This window comes from Patella vulgata, chromosome 2 (assembly GCF_932274485.2).
Source record: "Patella vulgata chromosome 2, xgPatVulg1.2, whole genome shotgun sequence".
Classification (NCBI taxonomy): domain Eukaryota; kingdom Metazoa; phylum Mollusca; class Gastropoda; family Patellidae; genus Patella; species Patella vulgata.
In genome coordinates, this window is record NC_065880.2 from 13,351,198 (window position 1) to 13,378,735 (window position 27,538).

At 35.1% G+C, this 27,538-nt stretch overlaps 2 protein-coding genes across 2 annotated transcripts; one reads left to right on the forward strand and one right to left on the reverse strand.

Moving 5' to 3' along the window:
* Positions 1-456: 456 nt before the first annotated feature.
* On the reverse strand, positions 457-9,398 carry LOC126812038 (WW domain-binding protein 11). Its single transcript, XM_050538202.2, has 15 exons — positions 9,242-9,398; positions 8,694-8,725; positions 8,149-8,242; positions 7,596-7,693; positions 7,096-7,183; positions 6,854-6,928; positions 6,202-6,295; positions 5,316-5,449; positions 4,512-4,622; positions 3,834-4,012; positions 2,855-3,092; positions 2,427-2,618; positions 1,879-2,172; positions 1,216-1,346; positions 457-825 (listed from the first exon to the last, which is right to left on the reverse strand). The coding sequence occupies exons 1-14, from the start codon at positions 9,303-9,305 to the stop codon at positions 1,222-1,224; spliced, it is 1,818 nt and encodes a 605-aa protein (XP_050394159.2). The 5' UTR covers positions 9,306-9,398; the 3' UTR covers positions 457-825; positions 1,216-1,221.
* A 211-nt stretch (positions 9,399-9,609) lies between these two features.
* On the forward strand, positions 9,610-24,991 carry LOC126812035 (exocyst complex component 7). The gene is made up of 22 exons (XM_050538199.2): positions 9,610-9,740; positions 10,362-10,527; positions 10,869-10,953; positions 11,326-11,434; positions 12,066-12,183; positions 12,500-12,674; positions 13,065-13,140; positions 13,459-13,517; positions 13,860-13,909; positions 14,042-14,148; positions 14,527-14,631; positions 15,208-15,327; positions 16,615-16,674; positions 17,148-17,186; positions 17,822-17,884; positions 18,705-18,771; positions 19,793-19,861; positions 20,727-20,847; positions 21,443-21,538; positions 21,796-21,874; positions 22,335-22,376; positions 23,368-24,991. Exons 1-22 carry the CDS (start codon positions 9,690-9,692, stop codon positions 23,602-23,604), a joined length of 2,094 nt encoding a protein of 697 aa, XP_050394156.1. The 5' UTR covers positions 9,610-9,689; the 3' UTR covers positions 23,605-24,991.
* The last annotated feature ends 2,547 nt before the right edge of the window (positions 24,992-27,538 follow it).

The window sequence follows — 27,538 nt, forward strand, 5'->3', positions numbered from 1 at the left end:
GATATGTAAGTAAACAAGGCTAGTACTAATCCCAACCCTAACCTTGGACCTAGCCCCAATGCTTGCCCTAACCTTATTTATATCTCATCTACCTTGACAAAAATTGAGCTGGCCTTAGCAAATAGATTTAGCCATGTAAGTACAGAGTAGATCCCTCATAAATATTTCCATGTTTCAGCATGTAGAAATGTCTTTAACTGGGCAAGTGAAATACAGACAAAATAGAGAGGGAAATGGGGTTTAAGTCAACTCGATTCGGGACTATATTTCAAAAATTCGCTTGCGCGTAGGGGGCTTTAGCAGTGGAAGGACCTGGAGAAAACCCACGGGGTTGGACAGGAGACCCTACTCCTTGTCACGTACAACCCAGGAATCGAAACCACACCAGTTGACTCAATGACAGACCTTATGATACAGCACACATGCGCTACAGACAAAATAGAACGAACTCGTCTCTCTAATAGTACAGAGATATTACATTTATTTAATATTTTATTATGTACATATACAAATATTATTAAACTCAATAAATCTTTCATACTTCATTCTCATACAGTAACATACTGTTTTCACGGGTAGGTCTATTTCAATATTTAAATTAAATAAAACCATGGCAACGTTAAAATATCATAATAAATCTTGTAATACAAATCTCCATGGCTGTTTTATAGTATCTTTTTATGACATTAAAATTTAGAATTTATCTTTTCTTTTTTACAAATCACAAAAATTATATTAGACATCCACAGATTGTTTACCATAATAAGATTTATTTTTAGAGTGTCCTGTTCTCCGACACTAAATCATCCTCTGCTCTGTTGAAACCTGAAGCAAATAAATGGACTAATTAATTCATATTATGCATCATTCATTTTAAATACTTAAAAGAGTTTTAGAATTCCTGATATATAAATCTTCAATTACTGACAGTTTACGCATCTCAAATGAGTACAATGCATCAGTGACAAAAATACAATTGGTTTTTTTTTTTGTCCCATCTGAATGACTAGACAGCTGTCCTTGTCAGGCCCTTCGTCACGCACCACTGACAAGGGGAAACCACACTGGAAAATCACAATGAACTTTCTAGGCCAACATGACCTCCAGGCTAGTGACCCAGCTTCTTACCCATTTAGGCACCGTGGCTCCCAGAATACAATAAAAGTTAACCCTTAGTAGTTTACTTAACAAGGATTGATTTATAATTTACTTTACCTGTTCTCATAATAAACCTGCCATTTCTTTCATAAACTGATCATAAGCATCATCTTTAGTTTTAGTTTGTGTAGCAACAAGTGGAGTAGGTATTGCATGACTACCCAATACACGTTTGTTGTCTTCGTTACCTGAAATAAAATACAAAATTGATAGACTTCTGATATACAAATGGAGTTATGTTGTCTTACGATGTAAAATCATGGAGTTGAATTTAATATTATTAACTAGCACACATTGGTAATTAGGCTTATTGTTCAATATTTCTGAATGTATTAGTGAGATTACCATTGGCTCATTCCAATTGAACAGACTGTTTGTTTGATTACTCAACATTTTTCTGATGTAAGGGTTTCTTCAATGATTCTTATCACAAGCTGGAAAACCTTGCCATTAATTGATGATTTGTATTCAAATTCTGATTTGTTTGGACCAGGAACATTTTGTTTTTGTGGGGGATGGAGAGACGCCCCCAGAATAAAGCCTTAGGCTCTGCCAATTCAAGTATGACATGAACCGTAGCAACTTAGCTCGTTCGAGTGACTAACTTCGATGGTTCCAGTGCTTGATTCCTGGTCCATATAATACGCTTGTTACTAGAAACAAAGGAAATATTGATAATGTCCACAGAATTACCAGCTAAACAAATAAAAAAATACTTACTTGGCGCCTTTAATCTTCCTCTCTGGTCTTTACCAATACGTTTAATTTTCAGTGCTGTAGGCATAAATCGTGTTACATCACCCATAACATTTTTAATCTGAGGTTTAGCTTCAATAGTTGCCATATGAGACTTGTCTTCATCGTGCATTTTCTGTGGTAATTTCATGATACTGGGTGGTGCACTGAGTACATTAGGATTATTTGGATGCATCATCATGTGAGGTGGTGGTGGTCCTCCAGGTAATGGAATACCAAGTGGTCCACCAGGAGGACGTAACATTCTTGGAGGTACACCTGAAATTTAAGTAAAATAGTAACCCTTAATTACGATTTACTATATATCTTGGAAATTATTAATGAAATTCTTAAAAAAAAAAAATTTGAAAGGAAATATTTTGTTTTAACTTATTAATTTTCTTGATAAATATTTTTCCATGTTACAGTAATTTTGCATAGCAGTATTCTACATCCTAAATCGAAAACGTAGCTAAAATATTTCTCAAGATTAAAATATCAATCAATTATGAGTAGCCGAAAATAAACTCTACCTGGCGGTGCAGGTGGTAACCTGGGTGGTAAACCTCGTAAACTGGGAGGTAATCCTGGTGGAGGGCCAGGTGGTAATCCATGAGGTCGACCTGGAGGAGGACCTGGTGGTAGCAGTCTTGGTGGAGCTCCAGGCACACCACCACGTAATGGTGGAGGTCGCATGAACATTGGAGGAGCTCCTGGAGGAGGACCTGAATTGATGGAATATAGAAGATAAATATTAAATCCATTGCCAATATAACAAACTATGATATATAATAAACACGGTCAAAATTCCTTTTAAAAATGTTGTTAACTTATTTTAATTTTGTTATTTTTAAGTATTTGAAAGTTGGATAAAAAACCAGCTTTCAAATTTGTGAAGTAACCCAAAAGATATTAGTTTTCATAGAGCAGTAATAGTAGTGTATAATGTTTATTTTTCTACCTGGAGGAACACCTGGTGGTAGGCCGGGGGGAGCACCTGGTGGTAGACCGGGTGGAGCACCTGGCGGAGCTCCTGGGGGACCAGATGGTTTAGGGTCTTTGGACGGTTCCTTCTCTTCATCACTGTCATCATCAACACCGGGAGGTCGAATATCTTCCATAGAATGTTGTTTATTTGTTGTAGCATCACTATGTGAGGATATAACTTCTTCATCGTCAGAATCATCTTCATCTGACGACTATAAACAAGTAATATAAAGAAAATTGACGACAATAGACAAGTATTATAAAGCAAAATGGAATATATCAACAAACTTAAATTTCATAATTCTCCATTACTTTCACTAGTCTAAACGAGTTGACAGCAGAACAATAAATGAAATGAAATGGGGTTTAACGTCCTACTGTTCTGTTCCTAACCTGGGCTAATGAAGACAGGCATATGCCATACAGTGTGCTATGAGTGAAATTTTGCCAGGGCAGCGGCGCTACGGCCTACTCTTATATCAAATTCCAACTGCCAAGGGATCTTTTACGTGCACGCCAATGTGTACACGGGACCTCGGTTTTTCGTCCCATCCGAACGACTAGACAACTGTCCTTGTCAGGCCCTCCGTCCTGCATCACTGACAAGGTGAAACCACGCCGGAAAATCGGGATGAACTTTCTCGGCCAATGCAGGCTAGCGAGCCAGCGTCTTACCCACATAGCCATGTGATCCCCACTGAACAATAAAGAAATAAAAGTCAAATTTCATAAGCAAATATTCTCCATTTCTTTCACTAGTTTAAATGCGTTGAAAGTGAAATAAAATAAAGAAAACAAAGAGCTTAGAAAAAGTTTTATGGATGTAAAATTATTTTTTTTAAAAGGAATAAGCAATCAGGCAGAATCTCTTGATTGTAAAAAACAAACATGTCTTCTCTACTGAATTTTATGGTACATATATATATATTTCAAAAACATATACAAATACATACATGGCGTCTTTTCCGACCAGATTTTTCGAATTTTGTTGGATCTTGACCAGCTAGTTGTAACATTTTTGCTTGTAATGGAGTAACACCACCACCTTTTTTATTTTTAAACGTTAATCTGGTATCCTTCTCACTGTCATCTTCTTCACGACCATCAGCAAAACGGATTTTACGGGGTTTAGCTACAAACATACAAAATAATGTATTGGTTTAATATGGGTACAATATCTGCAAGTGTGGGATCGAAACCCCGCCGCTTGACTTAATGACATATTATAGGGGCCATAGGGAAGATTAGCTTCTCGTTATAATACTAGTTAAAAAAATAGATAATGTAAATAGAATATGCTGAGATATTAGCAGTGGAATTTTAGGCCTAGCCTCGATCATCATTACTAAAGTTGGTATGATAAAAAACATAGTCTCGATTATCCATTTTGACGATAAATCATCCATCACAAAATGTATTCCAATCCGCTAAATATATCGCAGGCTAGCGATGGCATCGAGGGTTGATTATGGTCTGGACATTTCAGGCCTAAAGAAAGACCTGCAAGAGGCAGATTTAGCTCTTGTATAATGTATGTTTAAATGCAATATAACTTATTTCTCAGACAAGTTTGAGGCACTATTTGGTTTAATACTAGTCTGTGGAAGAAATGTGAGATGTTATATACTGACCTTTATCTAATGAAACAGGTGGTGGAAGTTCTATAGATGATGGTACAGGGATAACTGATGGTGGTGGTACAGCTATAGTATGTACAGGTGCTTCAACTACTGCTTCTATAGCTGTAACAAGTTAATCATTCTTACATATTTATTCTCAAAAAAGGCAACAATACAATGAAATGAAATGGGGTTCAAAATCCTACTGTTCTAAGGAAGTGCATTTGAGGACAATTTTGCCCGGACAATAGCATTACGGCCTACTTTTATTTTGAATTCCTCTGTTAAAGGTTATTTTATGTACATCCAAACGACTATTCATTGTCCCTTGCCAGGCCCCCACGTCCTGCACCAATGACAAGTGGAAACCATGCTGGCAAATCCTGATGAACTTTCTGCCCACACTGGGATCAAGAGAGAGAAATGGGGTTTAATGTCCACTCCACACAAACTAGTTCATTTTGGGACTAACACATGGTTCAATTTTATTTCAATAATTCGCTTGTGCATAGGGGTCTTTAGCAGTGGGAGGAAACCGGAGGACCCGGAGAAAACCCACAAGGTTGGACAGGCGACCCTACTCCTTGTCACGTACAACCGGGGAATCAAAACCACACCACTTGACTGAATGACAGACAGGAACTCCAGACTAAATACATATACATGCTCATTAAATGGTTGTGATCAGAAACTCACTAGGGACCTATGTGAAGTGTCAAAAAGCATTTTCCTATGGAGTATATATCAGTAAAGAATTCAGCTTTAAGCTTTGATTGAATCCTTTTTAAATTGTAATATGGTTGTACAGAAATTTACCTTTTTCTGGGTCATATTCTTCATCTTCACTGTCACTTAGTTCAGGAGGAGGACCGGGAGGAGGACCTGGGGGTTTCTGTTTTCGTTTTAATTTCAGATTATCCATGAAAGATGTGTTATAGAGATTACCAGGTCTGAAAATAAAAATCAGAACATTTATTTTGTATGATTTTGATCCATTTGTTTGAAAAATTAAAGTTTTCAGACAACTAGCATATAGATAATAGATAATAATAACCCACAACATACTAATGAGCATACAAAGTCATGTACATTAATACACTTGAATCTCAATAATTTACATTTACCTTACAACTTACATAATAATTAAAGGGCAATATTGGTGTCAGTCATTATCACATATGTGATATAATTCGTTAACCATGTTCCAAATATTCAAAAAAGTAATCAAATGTCATTAGATAAGAGAACACGAGAAAAATAGAAATAGTCCGTACATTCCCTTGTTTTTATTCATTCTATACTTAATAAAATCATGGTAATGCACAGACTTTTTCTGTTTTTCTTTCTTTTTCTCTTATCTAGTGACAGTCAATGCTTTTAATGAATTGTCAGATATCCTCTCACAGTCTCACACAACAACTTTTGGTCTTCCAAGGAATTATTAGTGAGCAGAAATTTGCTCATAAATCTGTTATCACTCTTCACTTCAGTCATTTATATAGAGGGATAACTTGTGTTTTCCTTTTGCGTTCGTCACTTCCGATGTTGAAATCTGCATTACGCATCTATTATATTTGGAACGTGTTTAACCAGTTCTATCACATATGTGATAATGACTGACACCAATATTGTCCTTTAAGTACATAGGTGTCGCCATCAGACAGCCTTGGAAGCAATATAAAAAAATAAGTATGATACCTACCCATACGCTGAACTTTTCTTTAATATTCCTGTTATTGATTTGCCTCCGATACCTGGTAAAGGAATTTCATTTGGTAGTGGAATCATACCTGGTGCTGAAACAAATAGAAATACTGTCAATAACATTTGTCAATAGAACAGATCTAATACAGTTATCTTGAACGGTTTATGAGATATGCTTCCAAAACAAAATCGGGATGGAAGGGTGGAGCCTATTTTAATATTTCTCCCTAACTTCATTCCTATACACAATAATTACACGTAGGTTACTTCATGACTAAAGTATAGTACACCAATTTCAATATTTTGCTTACGTGAAGAGATCATTAGTAGATATGGGTGGGATGAGATGAAATAGGATATAACATTGTACTGTTCTGCACCGACTGGGCCATTGAAGACAGATATACACAATACAGATATCTAAACTACAGTCTACTCTTATATGAATTCCAACTCAAGTGTTCTTTAACGTGAACCCCAATGTCTGGATATTTATGTCATCCGAACGAGCAGACACTGTCCTAGTCAGCCATCCGTCCTGCACCACTGACATCTATACCAACACCCCTGTATACAACATAATGAACAATTTACAATATTCTTTATATACATGTAAAGAGAAATTATTTAGAAAGAATAACTTGAATTACCTTCACTGGGTTCAACTGGGGCATCGGGTAGAGGAATTTCATTTAGTTGTACTCTCTCTGCACTTTTTACCTGTTCTGTAATAAAATAAAATACACATACATTAAATCTCCGACTTATCTAATTCTGTTATTGCCAATAATAAATACGAATACATTTTTTTTCAAAGATATCTGAAATTGAATTGTACTCTTGCTTTGATTGTTTAGAAAAGAATAAATGGTGGAATATAAGAAATATTTACCATAGTATAAATGCATCTGTAGGCGTTTCTTTTCATATTCTGCTTGTGCTTTCTTTAACTCAATACAATACTCGGGATTTTCTTTATCCTTTAAACATTAAAATAATTTATAAGAGAAAATGACTAGTATTGTAGTCATTAAACATAATTATTACAATATACAGAGGGTTTTACATAATCCTTATAAGACATATAGAAATAGCAATGGATGAACGGCCAAATAAATATTGTGATGTGACCGCAAAGACAATGATGACTTGAACGACATATACCATCGCCTACGAAATGTTGCTGGCGAGAAATTACCTACATGTACAAGAAATCGGTGTGGTGTAAGTTAAATGTTTAGACTAATACATTTTCGAGGATTAGAAATGATGCTTAGATTGTCTTTAAAATTTAACTGTAAAAGTAATATAGAAAATTAAACATGAAAATACAACCAAAGACAAAAATATCCTGTAAAAAATGACAATTTTAAAAAACAAACGGCTCCTTACATACAATCGCAAAACTCTGACAAATGTCTCCAATAATTTTTTCCTTTTATCACGAAGAACCTTTTCATTTAGTGATGGGGCTTCAATAGGATTATACTCTGAAATAGATATTTTTAGTTAAAAGAAACAAGAGTAGAAAAAAAGGATAAAGGCTTTTTTATGATACAATTTTAAAGACAAAATAAAAATAAAGATGGACAAACACTTAGCATGTTTGAAGTATGTGGCAAATCCTTCATACAGTATTGTTAGAAGCATAGTTAGTCACACACGCATATCTTGGAACAATTTGCATAAGTTGATAACATTTTGTAAAAGTTACCAAGATTTCATTCAATTTTTTTTGTCTTTCCACTTCGCCTCGCTCTAATTTTAAAGCTATTTCTTTAAGGGGCACATATAATTGACAGTACGCATGAAATTTGACTTGATGACCTACCTATCAAAACCCTTAAAATCTTACATGGCTTTGGTTATCCATATCTTTTATAGTTGATCTCGGTAACATTTTTTTAGATACTTCCACTGGAATAGTAAAGCATTAAGCACTTACCCATTTTATCTATCACTTCCATTTCTTGTAACAACTTCATGGGATCCTTTCCTTTTAACACTGCATGTCTCACCAGAAATCTCTGTTTTTTATTCTACAAAAAATTATACAATAATGATTTATTAAAACAGAAAAAATGAAATGTCATCATTGGAGTTTTAGTAAATATTCATCAGTTAAAGGGAGAGGTCAGAAGAGATGCAGAAAACTGGAGCACCACCTTTTCTTGTACAGCTATCCAATGCTCAATACAGGTACATGTATGTAAAATGACTGGCATCTACTTTTGTCTTGAGTTACAATTTCATTATACCGGTACTCATAGAATGACAAATTTGTAGTTTTAATGTATTTAAATTAAAATTATTATTTTGTAAAATTGTGGGGTTTTTTCTACATAATTAAAATCTAATACCTAGCACTGGCTTGCTGGCAGTATAATGAAAACCAGAAGCCATTTTCACTAGCAGGTAAATAGTTAATGTAGGTCACTGATACAGTTATATTATAATTGCAATTTTGTACAAAGTAATTAAATTGAATACCTTTTTTAACTCCCTTTTTCTTGCTTCCTTTCCTGAAGTAAATAAAACAGACAATTTAAAACTAAAACAACTATAACAGTGAAATAAAATGGGGTTTAACGTTCTACTGCACCAACAAGACCAATGAGGACGTACACTTATGTCAAGCATACTCTTTTCTTCAATTCAAACTTGAAGAGTTCTTTTATGTGCACGCCAATGCGTAAGCTACGGGACCTCAGTTTTCAGACCCCAACGAACAACAATGTGTTCCTTGCTACTACCAGGGCATGTCATGCACCAATGACAGGAAACCATGCTAGAAAGTATTTAGGTACTTTCTCAGACAACAATGCTGCAATGCATGGACTGTCATTTGATCCTTACAACCCAATTTCAGCCGATACTGACTTCAGACTCAGTGTGTGGCCCCACATATTTATATAGGCTATAGGCACTGTATTATATTTAAAGTATAGTAGTATAAAAATGAAAAACTGAAGAAAATTTTTTTTAAAAAAGGTACCGGTGGCAGTATTGAGTATCTTTCAATAGGCTTATGCACTTACTGAATTGATCAGTTGGGTTCATATATTTTCCACTTTTCGTGGTATTTATAGATCTTCTTCCCATGATTAATATTTAGAATAGCTACTTGCTGAAAAATGGATTTATTTACAAAATATTTTTTAACAAGCACTATTCGACGCCATTTGTCACGTGATATTATCATAAATAGGGACGGGGCAGATTACGACAATACAAAAATTATCTTTGATCTGGTTCGCAAAGGAAATTGACGGCTTTAGTATCTTATTACTCTGTACAGATTCTGCAACTTAATTAGTAATTCTTTTATATATCACAAACGACGATAACAGAATATTATGTCGCAAATTTTTGATTAGAGCACTTTATGGCAATTAGGGCCTAGCAGACCGAAAATGAAGTAGAATGGAACATATTTAGAAAGTATTGTTTTCAACGATTGTAGATGGTTATTTCCTTAAAATCAAGATGGAAGACATTGCACAACGACGCAGAGATATTGATAAGAAACTTGAAAAGGTTATTTTCTTCTGAAATAAACAACAGTAGAGATTATCTCAACTCGGTTGGGCAGTGTTGAAGTCTTTTCTAATCTTCCCCGCCCTGCACATGACATTTGCTAAGAAACTGGCCTGGCCCTTGTTTCTGAACTGAACTAGAGTAAAAATTAGTGTTAGGATTTTCTCTATCATAACAATTTTTTTTATTAACCATTACGACCGCATCACTATGTGGGTGGCGGGTGCTCTATGTCATTCCAGAAAGTAATTGCCATTGGCATGGCATTGGTGACACAGAATTGATTTCCAATTCCCACCAGAGGTAGTGTGAGTTGATGACATATGTCATAATCATGGGTTTCAGGCTATGGTGATTGTTTCAATGGTTGGGAACTTGAGATAGTGTCATGTTCGTGTTTACTCGATTGTCACATTTGGAGGGATTGATCGAGAGAATTCAATTCCGAAGCGTTCAATCCAGTATCCGCCGTACTAAATCCTCGCTGTAATGTGCGGCAGTGAAGCCTGAGTTTTAACAAGTTATGGTCATGTTATAACAGACTGTGTGATATTGATTATGCTTATGGTACCGGTATGTGTATAAAAGTTTTAAGTTCTGGAATACATGTTTATTTTTCAGGAAATGCACAACATGACCTTATTAAAAGATTCACTAAAGAAAAGCAGTACAAATACAAACAACATGCTGTCTATTCTGACAAGTTTTGAGAATAGATTAAAACATCTTGAAAGTACCATTGTTCCAGTTTATAATGAAACAGAGAATTTGAGAAGAAGACAAGAAAGTATCCTTTACTTTTCATATGTTTTTCATTTTCTAGACAAACCATGTGGATTTTGATCGGGTCCTCCAGTTTCCTCCTATTGCTAAAGACCCTTACACACAAGCGAATTATTGAAATAAAACTGTACCATATGTTAGTCCCGAAATGACCTAGTTTGTGTCAAGTGGACGTTGAACCCCAATTCTCTCTCTCTCGATTTAGTATTTTGAATCAGTACAGTAAAAAATACTTGATCAGATTAACTTTTTAGTAAGTTATTGATTTGTCAATCCAAGAACATAATAGATGGCTGATCAAAAATTCCATTGGCAATAATTTATACATCCTTTATAATGTAAAAGACATTGAGAAAACGTTACATACAGTTGATAATGTATTAGGTTATTATCATGTAGCCAGAGATGTAGAAGCTTACATTAAAGAAGGGTAAGAATATATTATTTATCCTAATATGATTTCAAACACCAGCTTAAAATTTGATATAAATGGAGAATGTACACTTTGTATTAGATAATTCAGAAGATGGTGTCATGGGGACGTATCAAAACAGTTAAATATCTGATTTCTACTGAAATTGTGTGAAGTTTCTGGTCAGTGGTCTTAGTAACTTATTGGAATAAAATGTGATAGATTTAATCAGGGAAGACAAGATTACACTTGTAAACATATATACAAGGATTTATATGTGAACCATGATGATGTGAGTCTTATCTGTGCCTTTAGATCCAAAGATCCTTCAATCAGATTATTATGCATGTACAATCTCATCTCAAAATAATATAAGAATTTATGTTTCAGACCTAATGCAGCTGGTCTGAATGCCTATCTTTCTTACATGGAGAAATTATTGAAAGCTATGGAATATTTTGAAACAAATGATAAAAGTGGAAAACAAATGGATGAAATTGTAAGTAGATAGACTTTTCTCTCTATTTTGTCATGTGAATAATATCTTTTATTTAATAGAAATATGGAAATTAAATTGATTTTATTTCTAGAATTTTTGATACATTTTGAAATAACAATCATCTATCATTTTCAAATGGCCTGCAGACACCATAGGTGGTACTGACTTGTGTTGACTATATCCTGTATATCATCTGTAGTAGATGCCGAATGTTGACAAATTTCAATTCATCATATCTTTGTAAATACTGAACAGAATTCTAACTATTTTGGACAGATATTCCATTATAACTTTCACGATATTGTAGTTTGCAAAGGATTCAAAATCCTTAAAATGACATTCACTCACTTTAAAAGAATAATATATCTCGATTGCAAGAGATTAAAAATATCTCAAATAACATTCAAAGACTTTAAAAGAATCATTCATATATTATGATAAAGAAATAAGGTTTTGGGATTCATATGAGAACTCAAGGGAACATATCCTTAACTACTGATATATCTGACTACTGTTGAACACCATTTAGATAGTGATCTTCTTTGATGTTAAATTATAAATTTGATGACTGTATATTTTCCGTTATCCATTTTTTAAAATTATGTTAAATACTATTAAATATGTTTTTTAGTCTCGTTTGTTTGAAGATGGAAATGATGCGCTACAACATGAGTTCCGTTCCTTATTAACCAGACATGGTACTCCAGTACCACCTATAGTTATTATGGATTTATTAGGAATGGATGAGGGTATGTAAACGTTAGAATACTTGCTGTATTGCCATTGGATGTGAGAGAGAGTGATCAATGGGGTTAACATCCACTCAACAATAGCTAGTTCATTTCGGAACTAACATATGATTCAATTTTATTTGTTTAATTCGGTTGCGCATAGGGGTTTTTAGCAGTGGGAGGAAAGCGGAGGACCCTGACTGTAGTGAATAATGATAGATTTCAGTTGTTGAACAATAGCTGATCGAGGGTGCAGTACATAGTGTAGTATATGATTGAAGGGATATATTTTACTTTTTTGTGATATATTGGAATTTATGAATTTATTTTATAGAATTACCACCTGTTGGAACAGACACAGATTTAGCTCTACAACATTTACCTGAAAAAATTATCTTAGAATTGAGTGCCATATCAGGATGGTTGGTTGCCAATGGTGGCAATAACACAGAATTTCACAGATCCTATGTGAACTCAAGATCATCCATACTGAGTAAATCTATTCAAGGGTTAGTTTGAAGTTTCTTACTATCTTTTACAACACTGAAACAATTAATTTCAATGAAAACACAAAAGGGATTCTTATACACTAATCACATACTTATGGAAAAACAATTACTGATTTATTTAAGCAACGTTTCAAAGAGTATTCTCTCAACGTTTTCAAGCAAGTACGTTGAGAGAATACTCTTCGAAACGTCGCCTAAATGAATCAGTAATTGTTTTTCCATAAGTATGTGTTATAGTTTATTGCTCTATCCAGTTACTAAATTAAATGCATCTAAAGGATTAGGATTCTTATTCCTTGAAAACTAACCATTCGGCCATCTAACCCCCCCTCAACAAGTATGACAGAAAGGGTTAATTTGTTATATAAAAATATAATTGTTGTTTTATAGGCTGAAGGAACATTTGAGATCAGCTAGTGGTAATAGTACTTCTCTTAGTTTTGGAGTTCAAAGTTCACCTAATGTGGTAAGTAGTAAAGTTTAAAATTTATTTAATTTGTGTATGAACAGAATTCCATTCAGTCAGTAGACATAGCTTTAGCATTTAAACAAAACAAGTTTAATTTAAAATTAGAATTGTGGTACTGCTGCCTTGGCACAATATTATGCATGTTTTGTATGCATAGAGTTCGGTTATTTCATGGGAGGGTCCCGGGTAGTCGAGCGGTTATGGAAATGGACTAGAATGTCAAAGGTTTAAATCCCAGTGTAGGCTGAGGAAAATCTCAAGGGTTGATGGAACATTGAAATCAAATCAGAACTTTCATCTTTTTTTAAATTTCAGAGTGGGAAAGTAAAACCAATGAATAATACACCAATTAGAAAAAGCAGAAAGAAATTATCGTAAGTACAGTAAGATAGATTGTATGATTGGGCTATAAAACAATCATAATCCACCAAGATTTATATAGGAGCAGAACAGTAGGACGTTAAACCCCATTTCATTTCATTTCCAACATTTATATCCAGCGCAGTGAACGCTTACATCTAGCACCCAGATCCATTCACTTGATCTGATATGTGCATTTGTTGATTGTGATTTCTATATATTGTTTCTTGACCATACATTTGTCCTGTGTAATTGTGTGTGGTTCGGTTCCCCTGCGCTTACTTTTAACAGTTTTTAATTTCATTCATTACAGTTTTTTTTTTCTCATTTACAATTTCTAATTTCTTTCATTTCAGGTTTTTGTCGAAGAAGGCAACAACAGCATTAATGTCCCCATTTGAGCCAGGTGAGTTATATTAGAATGATGTTTTATTTAAAATAAAATAAAGTTTTGGATAGTTTGTTGGATTTGTTATCTGGACCTAGGTTGGTGTATGAAAGTCTGTCATTTGATAAATAAATGATATATGTATTTTAGGTCATAGAAGACAAGGTTCATCAAGTGAGAGTATTAAAGAAGAATTTACCGATATAGAAACTGAGTTATATATTACAGAGCTAAGTGCTTTATTAAGACTTATGCAGGTGTGTATTTGATTTATTTAATAAAACCATACATACAACTAGCTCTGTTACTTGTCTTTTAGATTGAGAGAGACAGAGAAAAATGGGGTTTAACGTCCACTCGACACAAACTAGGTCATTTCGGGACTAACACATGGTTCAATTTTATTTCAATAATTCGCTTGCACGTATGGGTCTTTTAGCAGTGGGATGAAACCAGAAGATCCAGAGAAAACCCATTTGTTATAGAATAGCTTCCCAATGAATAGGGGTAAACAAATAGATACGTAACCAATAAGGTTACGCTTGAGTTCATGTACAAGACCGAGTATTGAGTCAAACCTTGCCACCAGTCGAAGTATTACGTTATGACCTGTGTTTGTTATTTTATTTTATTAGAGTGAAGCTCATTTAATGAATGGAATAATACAAGAGAAAAATCATCGTATGGTATTCGATAATATTGTTCAACCTAGTCTGGATACAGTAGTCAATGAAGGGGAGGTAAATATTATGGCCGATTATATACAATTCAGTTTTGTAAATAATATTTGTTCATAATAACACAACTTTATGGATTTACTACTTCTTAGTTTATTATACATGCAACGTTTCAGTAATCTTACAGGTATCATTATCAAGCAATGATCAATAATTGTGTTATAATGAATATTATACCTCTACTTATAAATGTCTTTTAAAGATACATTATGTGAGATTAGATAAAAAGCTGACAGATCTCATTATAATAGTTAAAAACTAGATAATGTAAAGGAAATATTCTTCCCTCTGAGCCGAGAAAACCTTATTTTAAAATCTTTGTAGCCTTGATTGTCATTGTTACAGCTGTCAAGATAATTAACAAAGTCTAGATCATCCATTTTTGTGTTTAAGCATTAGCAGATTGGATTCAAATCCATTGAAAATCGGACAGATAAGATGGCATCGAGAGTTGATTATGGTCTTTTCATGTTAATAAATGTCTAATTAATAGTTTATATAACATTTCAGGCCTAAAGAATGTATATTTAATGAGATAATGTTTATTTGATGACAAATCTGACTGATGTTATATTACAGTTATTAGCTAATAGTGCTAGAAGAAATATTGGTCGTCATGAATTTACTACGGTATTATCTATATTTCCTATTGTTAAACATCTACGAACCATCAAGCCAGAATTTGATCTTATTCTTGAGGTAAGAAATATTGATGTACTTAAACCTGTACGATTCCATCACCTTTGTACATAACATGTAGGGGTCATGGTGGCTAAGTGGGTAAGATGCTGGCTCGGTAGCCTTGAAGTCGGGTGTTAGATCCTTGCACTGGCCGAGAAAGTTCATCCAGATTTTCCGGCATGGTTCCACCTTGTCAGTGATGCAGGATGGAGGGTCTGACAAGGACAGCTGTCTAGTCGTTTGGTTTTGACGAAAAACTGAGTTCCCGTGTACACATTGGCGTGCACGTAAAAGATCCCTTGACAGTTGGAATTCGATATAAGAGTAGGTCGTAGTGACTTTGTCCGGACAAAATTTCCCTCATATTCAACTGTATGGCATATGCCTGTCTTCATTAGCCCAGTTCAGAGCAGTAGGACTTTAAACCCCATTTCATTTCATTCCACATAAAAAATAGTAGTATGACTTACCTAACTTCATTGGTTTTATTCAGTTAATGAACCATAGGTACAAATATAAATATTAGATAAAAGATTTAGTCCCCACTAGTTAGCTCGAGTTGATGTTATACCACAGTCTGTTCTCGTCCATATACAGCCCAGACAATACTATAGAGATTATCTGCATAGAATGAATAAAATGACAAATCATATGCTTCAAGCTGGTTGCAACTCTTGGATTATACGTTGATTCAATTATTAATACGTTTCAACAAGTTCCTCTTGTCGTTCTCAAGTAAGTAATGACAGTATGATAGCAAGAAATCAAATTATATACTGTCATTACTTACTTGAGAACGACAAGAGGAACTTGTTGAAACGTAGTGTGAAATAAACCCAATGATTGTTTTCCATATAGATTTGTGTTTTATATCATATGTTCAGTTACTAAATGCCGTATAAGGATTTCATTGATACCTTTAGTTAAAGATTAATAGAGGGGGTTTGGATGGCCGAAGGATTAGTGCATGTCTGTCATTGAGTTATTAGTTAAGGTCTGTCATTGAGTCAACTGGCGTGGTTTCGATTCCGCGGTTGTAGGGTCGCCTGTCCAAACTCGTGGGTTTTCTCCATGTCCTCCGGTTTCCTCCCACTGCTAAATACCCCTACGCGCAAGTGAATTATTGAGATAACATTGAACCGTGTGTTAGTCCCGAAATGACCTAGTTTGTGTGGAGGGGACGTTAAAGGTAGTGGTATAATGTATAATGTTATCTATTACACTTTCCTAGTACTAGAAAGTTTGTAAAATGACAAATATTACAGATTTATAAATAACTGATATTAATCATTGTTTTTTTTCTAGGGATGTCAAGCACCTACAAGAGCTAAATTAGCTTCACTTTTATCAACTTTAGACAGCACAGTAAGTTATTATTGTTTATTTTGGGAACAAATTGAATGATGACATTTAGACATATTTAAAGACACATCATTTGATGTTACAGTGGTATGGATTGGAAGGAAAGTAAGGTATAATGTCTTGTAATTCAGGGGGGTTGGATGGCTGAATGGTTAGCACGTGCGCATTGTATCATAAGGTCTTTCATTGAGTCAACCGGCGTGGTTTCGATTCCCCAGTTGTACACAACAAGAAGTAGGGTTGCCTGTTCAACCTCGTGGGTTTTCTACCGGTCCTTTGGTTTCCTGCCACTGCTAAAGACCCCTACATGCAAGTGAATTATTGAAATAAAATTGAACCATGTGTTAGTCCCGAAATGACCTAGTTTGTGTCGAGTGGGCGTTAAATCCCATTTCTCTCTCTCTCTTGTAATTCATTAAACAGTCCTTCAGACTGGATCGAAGATATTAAAATAAAGATTATTATTTTATTTACAGGGAGCTAAGGCATTAGAAGAATTCACAGACAGTATTAGGGTAAGTTTGGGATGGGGATCTCATGTTATCATTCCATTATGATCTACAAATAACATCTAATAGATTCAAGCATATACTCTCTTGTCTTTGTTAAATCTGTGTTTCACAGATCACACAGGATAATCACACATAGATAATCATCCATAAGACTTTATCTAACATACACATTTTGAAACATGTGCGTGTGCATGCTATATCATAAGGTCTGTCATTGAGTCAACGGCTGTGGTTTCAGATCCCGAGTTGTCATGACAAGGAGTAGGGTCGCCTGTCTAACCTCCTTGGTTTTCTCTGGGTCCTCCGGTTTCCTCCCACTGCTAAAGACCCCAACGCGCAAGCGATTTATTGAAATAAAATTGAATCATATGTTAGTCCTGAAATGACCTAGTTTGTGTGGAGTGGATGTTTCCTCCCACTACTAAAGACCCCAACGCGCAAGCGAATTATTGAAATAAAATTGAATCATATGTTAGTCCTGAAATGACCTAGTTTGTGTGGAGTGGATGTTAAACTCTCTCTCTCTCTCTCTCTCTCTCTCTCTCTCTCTCTCTCTCTTTTGCCTACAAAAAGATGCCTCAGGTCAACCATCAAGGTATTCCACCTCTCATAATATTTATTTTATATTTCATCAATAGATTGATCCAGATAAAGCATCGAATATGCCAAGAGATGGAACAGTTCATGAATTAGCTAATCATGTAAGTTAATATCTTTAATATAATAGACTTTGGAAGCTTATTGTTAAAAGGAAATAAAAGGAATGTAAATATCTAGAAATTTTAGTGTTCCAGTAGAGTCACAATAACACTTAAGGTAGTTTTGCTGTCATATATATTAAATTTTATTATATCACCAGCAATAAGGAATTACATGTAAATTTTAGTTAGTAGTATTTCATTCTATACCAAGGGAATGGTCGAAGTGATAGGTATTGTAATTGCTTCCAAATACCAAACAGTTTGTGATGAATGTTGTTGGTGATTGTAAATTATATTATCTATTGTATGCTGTACAATAACACTCATTTGACTTCTATATTACAGTTAATCTTAATTTGACTACAAGACAGATAGTTGTCTGTATTAAAGTTAAACATTGATCAGTTATCTTGAAGAAAATGAAATGAAATGGGGTTTAACATCCTACTGTTTTGGTCCAAACTGGGCTGATGAAGACGGGCATATGCCATACAGTGTACTATTAGGGAAATTTTGCCCCGACAGTTGCACTACGGCCTACTCTTATATCAAATTCCAACTGTCAAGGGATCTTTTATGTGCACACCAATGTTTATACAGGGCCTCGGTTTTTCGTCCCATTCGAACGACTAGACAGCTGTCCTTGTCAGCCCCTCCGCCCAGCATCACTGATAAGGGGTTATCTTGAAGGGGATTACAAAGTAATAATATGACTGAACTTGTATATATTGTTTTACTGTTAGTTATCATAGTTAGACAGTTATGGCCTGTGTCATTTATTTTGAAAATCACAATTATTGCTAAATTTGTTATATTTCAGACTATCATTTTCTTAGAACAATTAAAAGAATATGGTGAAACAGCTGGAGCTATGTTATTAATGCATGGTAATTAATTATCTGAATGTGTTTAATATTCTCATCTGGCCATGTCCATCAAAAAAAAATTAATTTTCATTCAACCTGCGGCTCAGTGACTTAATACTATTTCCCCAAATGTAAGAAGACACAGAGCACGGAGTGATGTTATATTAATATCTTCCTTGATGGGCCAAAAAATCAAGGTTTACATAAAAGATCTTTGGGCATCTGGAATTTGAAGAAAAGTAACTGAGTGTTAGTCTTAAAATGACCTTAATGAAGAGTCAACAAGATTCTGTTCTGTACCGTGAACTACTGTATCCTTGTCAAATATGAAAAGAGGCTTATAAAGAAATTGACATTCAGCTCACTAACCTGTGTCATTTCACTCCCTACCTAAATAATACATAATACCACACTTAACACTATTTATGGAATAACAATTACTGGTTTATTAACATGCAACATTTCGACAATTATACTCTCGTCTTTATCAAGCAAATGATAACATATATGTAAAACATCAAGTATTTTCATAAATATAGACATTATATATATATTATATGCCGCTTAAAGAAATACCTAATAATACCATCAAGAGTATGATGATTGAAATATGATATATTTTATGTTATAAAATGTTTGTTATTGCTACAGTTGTAAAACATACATTATGCAAGAGCTAAATCTGTCTATTGCAGGTCTTTCTTTAGACATTAATTAACCTATCCAGACCATAATCAACTGTAGATGGCATGACTAGCCTGCGATCTTTAGTAGATTATTAGCTGATTTACTGCATAACTTTCCTTCACGATTTAACGATTAAATGGATAATCGAGACTATGCTGTTTATCGTACTGACTTTAGTAATGATGAACAAGGTTAGCCGGAAATTTCAACCGCTTAGATCTCGGTTCATAGTGGATCAATTTGACTGAAATTTTCAGCAAATTCCCTTTACATTATCTAGTTTTTAACTATTATAGTGAGAACTGCCAACTCGTTATCAAATCTCCCATAATGTATCTTTAAATTTGTGTTTCAGGTGAGCAGGCATCTCCAGCAGCCAATATTACACCTGATACATGTAAATTGAAAGTAGCTGACTATATGAGTATGTTATTTGTAATTTTATCGTTATGTGAATGTCGGAGGGCCTGACAAGGATAGCTGTCTAGTCATTTGGATGGGACAAAAAATGAGGACCAGTGCACACATCGGTGTACATTTAAATGATGATCCCCTGGTAGTTGGAATTCGATACAAGAGTAGACCATAGTGCCACTGCCCGGGCAAATTTTTTCTCATTCGATACAAGAGTAGGCCATAGTGCCACTGCCCTGGCAAATTTTTTCTCATAGCAAAATCCATGGCTTATGCTCATCTTAACTAGCCCAGTAGGACGTTATGTTAATAGAAAGTGTCTATCAGTTTAGATCTTAAGGGGAAACTCATCCTTACGTTCATCTTACACGCATGTCACCTTTATCTGTTTGTTTGGGAGCCACGGTGACTCAGTGAGTAAGAAGTTGACTCGCTAACCAGGAGGTCCTGTGTTCAATCCCGATGTTGGCCGAGGAAGTTTATCTGGATTTTCTGGCTTGATTCCCTCTTGTCAGTGGTGCAGAACAAAGGACCTGGCTAGGTACAGTGTATAGTTGTTCGGATGAGACAAAAAATATGTAAAAGAACCCTTGTCAATAGGTCAAAGCACCGCTGTCCGGCAAAATTTCCCTCATAGCAAACTGTATGGCGTATGAGCGTCTTCATCAGGCTAGTGGGACGTTAAACCCTATTTCATTTCATTTTTGATTATTTACAAATTGATTTATTATAGATTTAAGGAAAGCAGGAAAACTTTAATAAACAGAAACATTATATATTAATACAAATAGGGTTTTTAGGGATGTAGATTTGGATTGCAAGTGATTAGTACATAGTTATTGTTAGTAAATATACACTTTGTGATCTGTTTTCAGCTCGAGTATTGTCAGCCTTGGGTTTAAATCTTTCTAATAAAGCAGAAACATATGGTGATCCAGCTTTAAAACCAATATTCATGTTAAATAATTTTAATTATATTCTGAAATCAATCAAAAGGTAAGATCTAATAATGAAATGTTTGTTGTATTTAAACAGGAAAAATAACATAAATTTACAATTCAACGGTTTATTACACTGAATTTTGACTGTGATGACTGAATAATAGTAGTATCTTTAAATGGCATTTAGTGAAAGTGATATATAATAACAGACAGCTTTATGGATGACATTCACTAGGTTTATTAACTGCAACGTTTCAATGAGGTTACTCTCACCGTTATCAAGCAATATGAGTAACCTCATTGAAACGTTGCAGTTAATAAACCTAGTGAATGTCATCCATAAAGCTGTCTGTTATTATGAATAATAGTACCTTTGGCCATGATTAGATGGCTGGATAATCTTATGGCTGGATAATCAGAGCTTTTCCATCAAATTTGCTGAAAGTTGATTGGTAGATTGATCTGTGGTTGACCAATCTCATACTATGCATTACTAGAACTGAACAATACTACAGAATGAAATGTTGGTTTATTTTTTACATTTAATTTGTGTTTTGTATGAGTTGTTAAATGTAATGCTAGGATGAATTTTTTGTTCTTTAAACTTTTGAGTTTTTAAAATGAAATTAAGGTATTATTTTGTATTTTAGATCCGGTTTGTTAAAACTTTTGTTGATGTGGAATGATAAAGTTGAAGGTTTTTACTTAGAACAGATTCAAGTACAAAAGAGATTCTATTCACAAAGGTTTGTTAAATTAAATCTCTGGTAAAAAAAATCATTTTTTATTTGAAACATTTCTCACACATATAACTTCAACCCATTTTACAATGCATATATAATATCACATACAGTGTTGTTTAGTAAACATTTGTTAAGCCTGTTATGTAAGTCTTATATATGATTTGTGAAACAAAACCGTGGCTAGGAAAGTGGCCAGCTTATATATTTCACACTATGAGTGAATTGCTAGATGTTATTGTTACTATATTGTGTTATTATAGTTGGAGTAAAGTATTACATTACTTATTAGAAGTAGATAAACCAATATCTATACAGAGAGCTCAAGATCCAGCTGCCAAGGTTAGTTTATTTATATATCTCAATCTTTTATACTTCCAGGAATTTCAGGCATATTTAACATGGTTTCCATTTTAATGTGCACGATCACTCTGGTGCCAAGTTTTGCCTTATTTTAACAACTGGACTTTTATGCTTGAGGGGTGGGGGTTGGATGGCCAAATGGTTATGTGCATTGTATCATAAGGTCTGTCAATGAGTCAACTGGCATGGTTTCTATTCCCTGCTTGTACTAGACAAGGAGTAGGGTCACCTTACCAACCTCGTGGGTTTTCTCGGGGTCCTACAGTTTCCTTCCACTGCTAAAGACCCCTATGCGCAAGGAAAGGATTGAAATAAAATGTAACCATATGTTAGTCCCGAAATGACCTAGTTTGTGTTCAGTGGACATTAAACTCTCTCTCTCTGCTTGAGATTATTCCTGCCAAAATCTACATAAGTGTAATATTTTGAATTATTTCAGCTCAAAGACAAAGACAGACAAAATATCAAAGATAAATTTACTGTAAGTATTTGTTTAATTTTTAGTAGGCTGAGAAAGTTCATCAGCATTTTTCCGTGTGGTTCCAAATGGTCAGTGGTGCAAGACAGTGGGCCTGGTCATGGACAATGTATAGTCAATCAGATGGGACGAAAAACTGAGATCCCGGCCGTGTACATATTGGCATGCACGTAAAAGATCTCTTGGCAATAGGAATTCGATATAAGAGTAGGCCTCTGCGCCTCTGTCCAGGCAAAATTTCCCTCATAGCACACTGTATGGTGTATACCTGTCTTAATTAGCCCTGTTGGAGCAGAACAGTAGGACATTAAACCCCCATTTCATTTTAATTGCCAGTGGTGCAGAACAGAGTCCTTGGGAAAGTGCCTAGTTATTTGGATGGGATGAATAACAAGGTCCCTATATACCTTTGACACTATATTAAAGATCACGAGTAGGCTGCAGTGGCTTCATTGGCAACTGATGTAGAAAAGTAATATGTTGACCCTATTTGATGCATTGTTAACTGGTGGATTGAGAATTTATCCTATAAGTCAGTGTGTGAGCAGGCAGTTAAGATGTACATAATTGATTTTGTCCAGACCAAAATTTGTAGTGGTCAAAGGGGAGACAATTTGGAATGGAGCTTTCACGATAAGCTTATTATAATTTATATGATATGAGTAGAAAGAGAAACCAGGCATTAACATATCTAATTATGAAGGGGGAATTGGATGGTTGATGGGTCTGATATCTGGGCTTTAGATCATAAGGGTCTGTCATTGAATCAAGTGGCGTGGTTTCAATCCCAATCTTATACGTGACAAGGAGTAGGGTCGATGTCTAACCTTGTGGGTTTTCGCTGGGTCCTCTGATTTCCTCCTGCTGAATTCTGAATACATGCAAGCGAATTATTGAAAAATAGTTGTACCATAGTCTAAAAATGACTGCCTTTGACTCAAATTTATCCAGGCTTTTGTTTTTTTACTTCATTAACAATCTCTATATATTACAGGGTTTTAATAAAGAATTAGATGAAATCTATAAGATACAGAAAGGTTATGCCATACCAGATCCAGAACTACGTCATGCATTAAAGGAAGAAAATAAACAGTATATCTGCCCACGTTATAAAATGTTTCTTGATAAATATACTAATCTCAACTTTACTAAAAACCCTGAAAAATATATGAAATACACAGTTGATGATGTAGCAAATTTAATTGATAAATATTTTGATGCTTCAGCATAAATTTACAATAGGATTTTAAGACAATCTGATTAAAAACAGATCTATATTTCGTTTTGTCTTTTTATACTTTCGATGGCGTTCACAACATAAAGATCTGACTGGTTCTAGTGGAAGGTTGCGTCAGGGGTTTTACCAGCGGCTTTTGTCCCTATGAAGTCGAACATTGATTAATCAATCAGCGTTGACGTTTCGAGTGGTTAACCCACAGTTCCATGCATTGCACACAAGAACTTGCCATAACAGACCGTTTCATTAGCTAATCCCTCACTTGTATGTTATATAACAACTCTTCCAGATCCTAGTGTTGTGAAGACAAGTAAAACGAAATTTTGAACTATAAAAAACAAAGCAAAATAAGATTTGTATTTTAATCAGATTGGATTTTAAGATTGCCACAGAAATTCGCTTTTTATATAGTATACGTGTACAGCAGTGATTGTGGTTTAATATTACATGTGATAGATAACAACATAATGAATATTTATACAAGTATTATAATGTTATCACAATGATATACTACAATAGAAATAAACAAATGATACAATCACTAACGCTGAATATATAACTGCTGGTAGAATTATTATTTCTACATTAAAGAGTTAAATATGCCTATTGCAGGTCTATTTTCTGGCTTCAATTCAAATGTTTTATACATTATTATTTAGACATTTATTCGCATGGCAAGCCCATAATCAACTCTTTAAACCAGTGGTTCTCAACCTTTTTTTGTCAACGGCACACTTTGGATCACATGGAAAAATAGTGGCACACCTGGCTAAATATTAATGAAAAATATTTGAATTTTGCAAAATAAAAACATGGCAAGTCATAGACGGCATACAACCATAGAATGACAAACTAAATAAAGAAAAACACACCTATGAACTTACTTTATTGCAGTGTTTAAAATTTCATCAGTCAAATAGCTGGCTTCTTTAGTGAGAAATTTTCTTAGTGTGCCGTTCAAAATTTCGCGGCACACTTAGGAAGATCTCGCGACACACTGGTTGAGAATCACTGCTCTAAACCATCGGATGGCTAGGATATTAAATGTTAAAATGGACAGCATGAAATTAAAGCATGGAAAATCGAGACTTTGTTTATTATTGTAGCAATGATACTTGACAATCCAGACTATTTCTAGTCAAAACTTTCAATATTCATTACTTCCCCTAAAAGAAAAGTAATTTCATTGAAATTTGAATATTCATTTTTCATCATCTATTTTTAAACTATTACAGCAGGATCGACCAGCTTTTATCTAAATATTACATATTGCATCTTTAATATTCCCACATATAGATATATGAAATTGTTTAGTCTTTCACACTGTTATTACAGTTATATATATCATTGTATTATATATTACACCTACATATGTTGTATATATAAATATATTATATTGTATCATAAAAATTATATATAAAGTAATGGTATATGATGTTCAGTTCAGTTCTTTTTTCATAAGTAATATAGTTTTCTTTTCATAGTAAGTTGAGGGGTTGGATGGCCAAATGGTTAGCATGTGAGTGCTGTATCATAAGGCGTGTCATTGTGTCAACTGGCGTGGTTTTGAATCCCCGGTTGTACGTGACAAGGAGTAGGGTCGCCTGTTCAACCTCATTGGTTTTCTCCGGGTCCTCCGGTTTCCTCCCACTGCTAAAGCGAATTATTGAAATAAAATTGAACCATGTGCTAGTCCTGAAATGACCTAGTTGGTGTCGAGTGTACGTTAAACCCCATTACTCTCTGTCTCTCATAGTAAGGTGTGGCCCATCCGAACGACTAGACAGCTGTCCCTGGCAGGCCCTCCGTCCTGCACCACTGACAAGGGGAAACCACGTTGGAAAATCCTGATGAACTTTCTCGGCCAATGCAGGGATCGAACACGCGACCTCCAGACTAACGAGCCAGCTGCCCCTTCAACACATGACTTATCAATGATTTATCATAACAGGTCATATCTTCCCTACAGACTGAACAACTTCATTAAAGCAATTCAGGATATATACTCAGCCAAATTAAAAACTTGACACTGATGAATTTCAACAAATTTCTTTTTCTGGTAAGTCAAATAAATTTTAAGGTGTTTCTAACGATAGTAAGTAGTAAGAAGCCTTTAATTTCATAAAATTGTAAAGTCACGTGGATCACGTGACTTTTGAGCATATAAAGATGAAAAACACGTGCAAACACAAACTCGTGAGGTCAATCGATGCAAGTTTGCTTAAACTGAATACGCACACGTAACTTGAACTGGAAAAACAAATTAAAATTGTTATTTTCATCTTTGTTAGAAAATGCCGCACCTTTCAAATGTAGAACGTCTACGTGCTATAGGTAGGCTCTATGCTGGTGAGTCTGTGGTCACTGTTGCAAGAGCCTTTAATTGTTCACGCCAGACAATAATTAATCTTAGAATGCGAGTGCTTCAAGCTGGAACTATTGCCGACCGCCCAAGGGCGGGAGCGCCACGTGTGACGTCACTCCAGGAAGATCAAGCAATACGATTACGTCATTTTAGAAACAGATTTGTCACTGCAACCTCCACAAGTAGAGAGATGTTTGGTGGAAGGGTAACTGCACAAACTGTTCGAAATCGCTTGCAGGCTGCTGGTCTTCGAGCTCGGAGGCCCTATAATGGACCAATATTGACACCTCTTCATCGCCGTAACCGACTTGTGTGGGCCACAAGACACATAAGATTTACTCAAATACAGTGGAATTCGGTTGTTTATAGTGACGAATCTCGATTCACTTTGAGATTTGCCGATGGCAGGGTCCGATGTACCGCAGACGAGGTGAACGTTACGCTCAAGTATGCGTCAGAGAAGTTGACCGATTTGGTGGCGGCAGCGTCATGGTTTGGGGTTCTTTTTGTGCACATGGACGTTCTCCTCTTGTTGTTGTCCAAGGGAACTTAAATGCTGTCCAGTACAGGGGTCAGATTTTGCAACCTATTCTTCTTCCGTTTATGCAGAGACATGGGCCTGGACTAACGTTTCAACAAGACAATGCTCGACCCCATATAGCAATTGCTACCCAGAATTTTATAAGAAATGCCGGTGTCCAAGTCCTGGATTGGCCGTCGCTTAGCCTCGACCTTAATCCACCACTGACGTTGCAGGACCTTCAACATGCTCCTGCTGAGCAGTGGCGACGTCTTCCTCGGGTAGTGTTTACTAATGTTCTGAGATCCATGAGAAGACGTTGTGTGGCAGTACGAGACGCTAGAGGAGGCCACAGCCGTTACTAAACACTTTATTCCGATTGTTCTCCAAGTCTGTGAATTTCATTTTGGGGGGTACTGTGACATCACGAACGTTATCAATGTCAAGGACTTTCGGCGAGGCGTATTCTTGCTTTCTGTTGATGTCAAGGTCGTCTGTGCACAACATAACACTAAAATAGTTGCCATAAACCGAATATTAAAAATCTAGTCCCAAAAATCCCGAGTGTCAAGTTTTTAATTTGGCTGAGTATACATTGCCCATGCAGCATGCCTATTAAATTTATTCTTAAATATTTAAATTTGTACCATAAATGGACCGAACCATATAAATAACAAATGTGGCACTAATCCATTAAGCTTTACAGTAAAAAAAAAAATGTGTAAATATCCCATTTAACATATCTAAGGGTCCGAGCTACATCATTTGAGCAAACAGGCAACCGAACTACCAAATTTGGTAAAAATCCATCAACCGATTTAGTACAAAAAGTCGAAATTGCCTTTATTTACCGTTTCTGGGTGTCCCTGCATAAGCCCCAGGAGACAAATGAACACTAATCCATACGGAACCTAGCAACTTTATTTGATCATATCTCTATAAACATCACAAATCAACAGGCCTATATCAAAATCAGGTTGTCCTTGACAAGATGTTGACAATGTCTGAAAATATCTGTTTTCCCCTTTAGTTGCCCTTTCTCT

Excerpts from the sequence above, each read along its gene's own strand:
- LOC126812038 (XM_050538202.2), bottom strand. The coding sequence starts at position 9,305 with ATGGGAAGAAGATCTATAAATACCACGAAAAGTGGAAAATATATGAAC. Across the intron at positions 8,243-8,693 it reads GAAAAAGGGAGTTAAAAAAG|AATAAAAAACAGAGATTTCT; the intron begins GTATTCAATTTA and ends AATTTTTTGTAG. Across the intron at positions 4,013-4,511 it reads ACCTGTTTCATTAGATAAAG|CTAAACCCCGTAAAATCCGT; the intron begins GTCAGTATATAA and ends GTATGTTTGTAG.
- LOC126812035 (XM_050538199.2), top strand. The coding sequence starts at position 9,690 with ATGGAAGACATTGCACAACGACGCAGAGATATTGATAAGAAACTTGAA. Across the intron at positions 15,328-16,614 it reads AATTTGATCTTATTCTTGAG|GGATGTCAAGCACCTACAAG; the intron begins GTAAGAAATATT and ends TTTTTTTTCTAG. Across the intron at positions 19,862-20,726 it reads GAAAGTAGCTGACTATATGA|CTCGAGTATTGTCAGCCTTG; the intron begins GTATGTTATTTG and ends ATCTGTTTTCAG.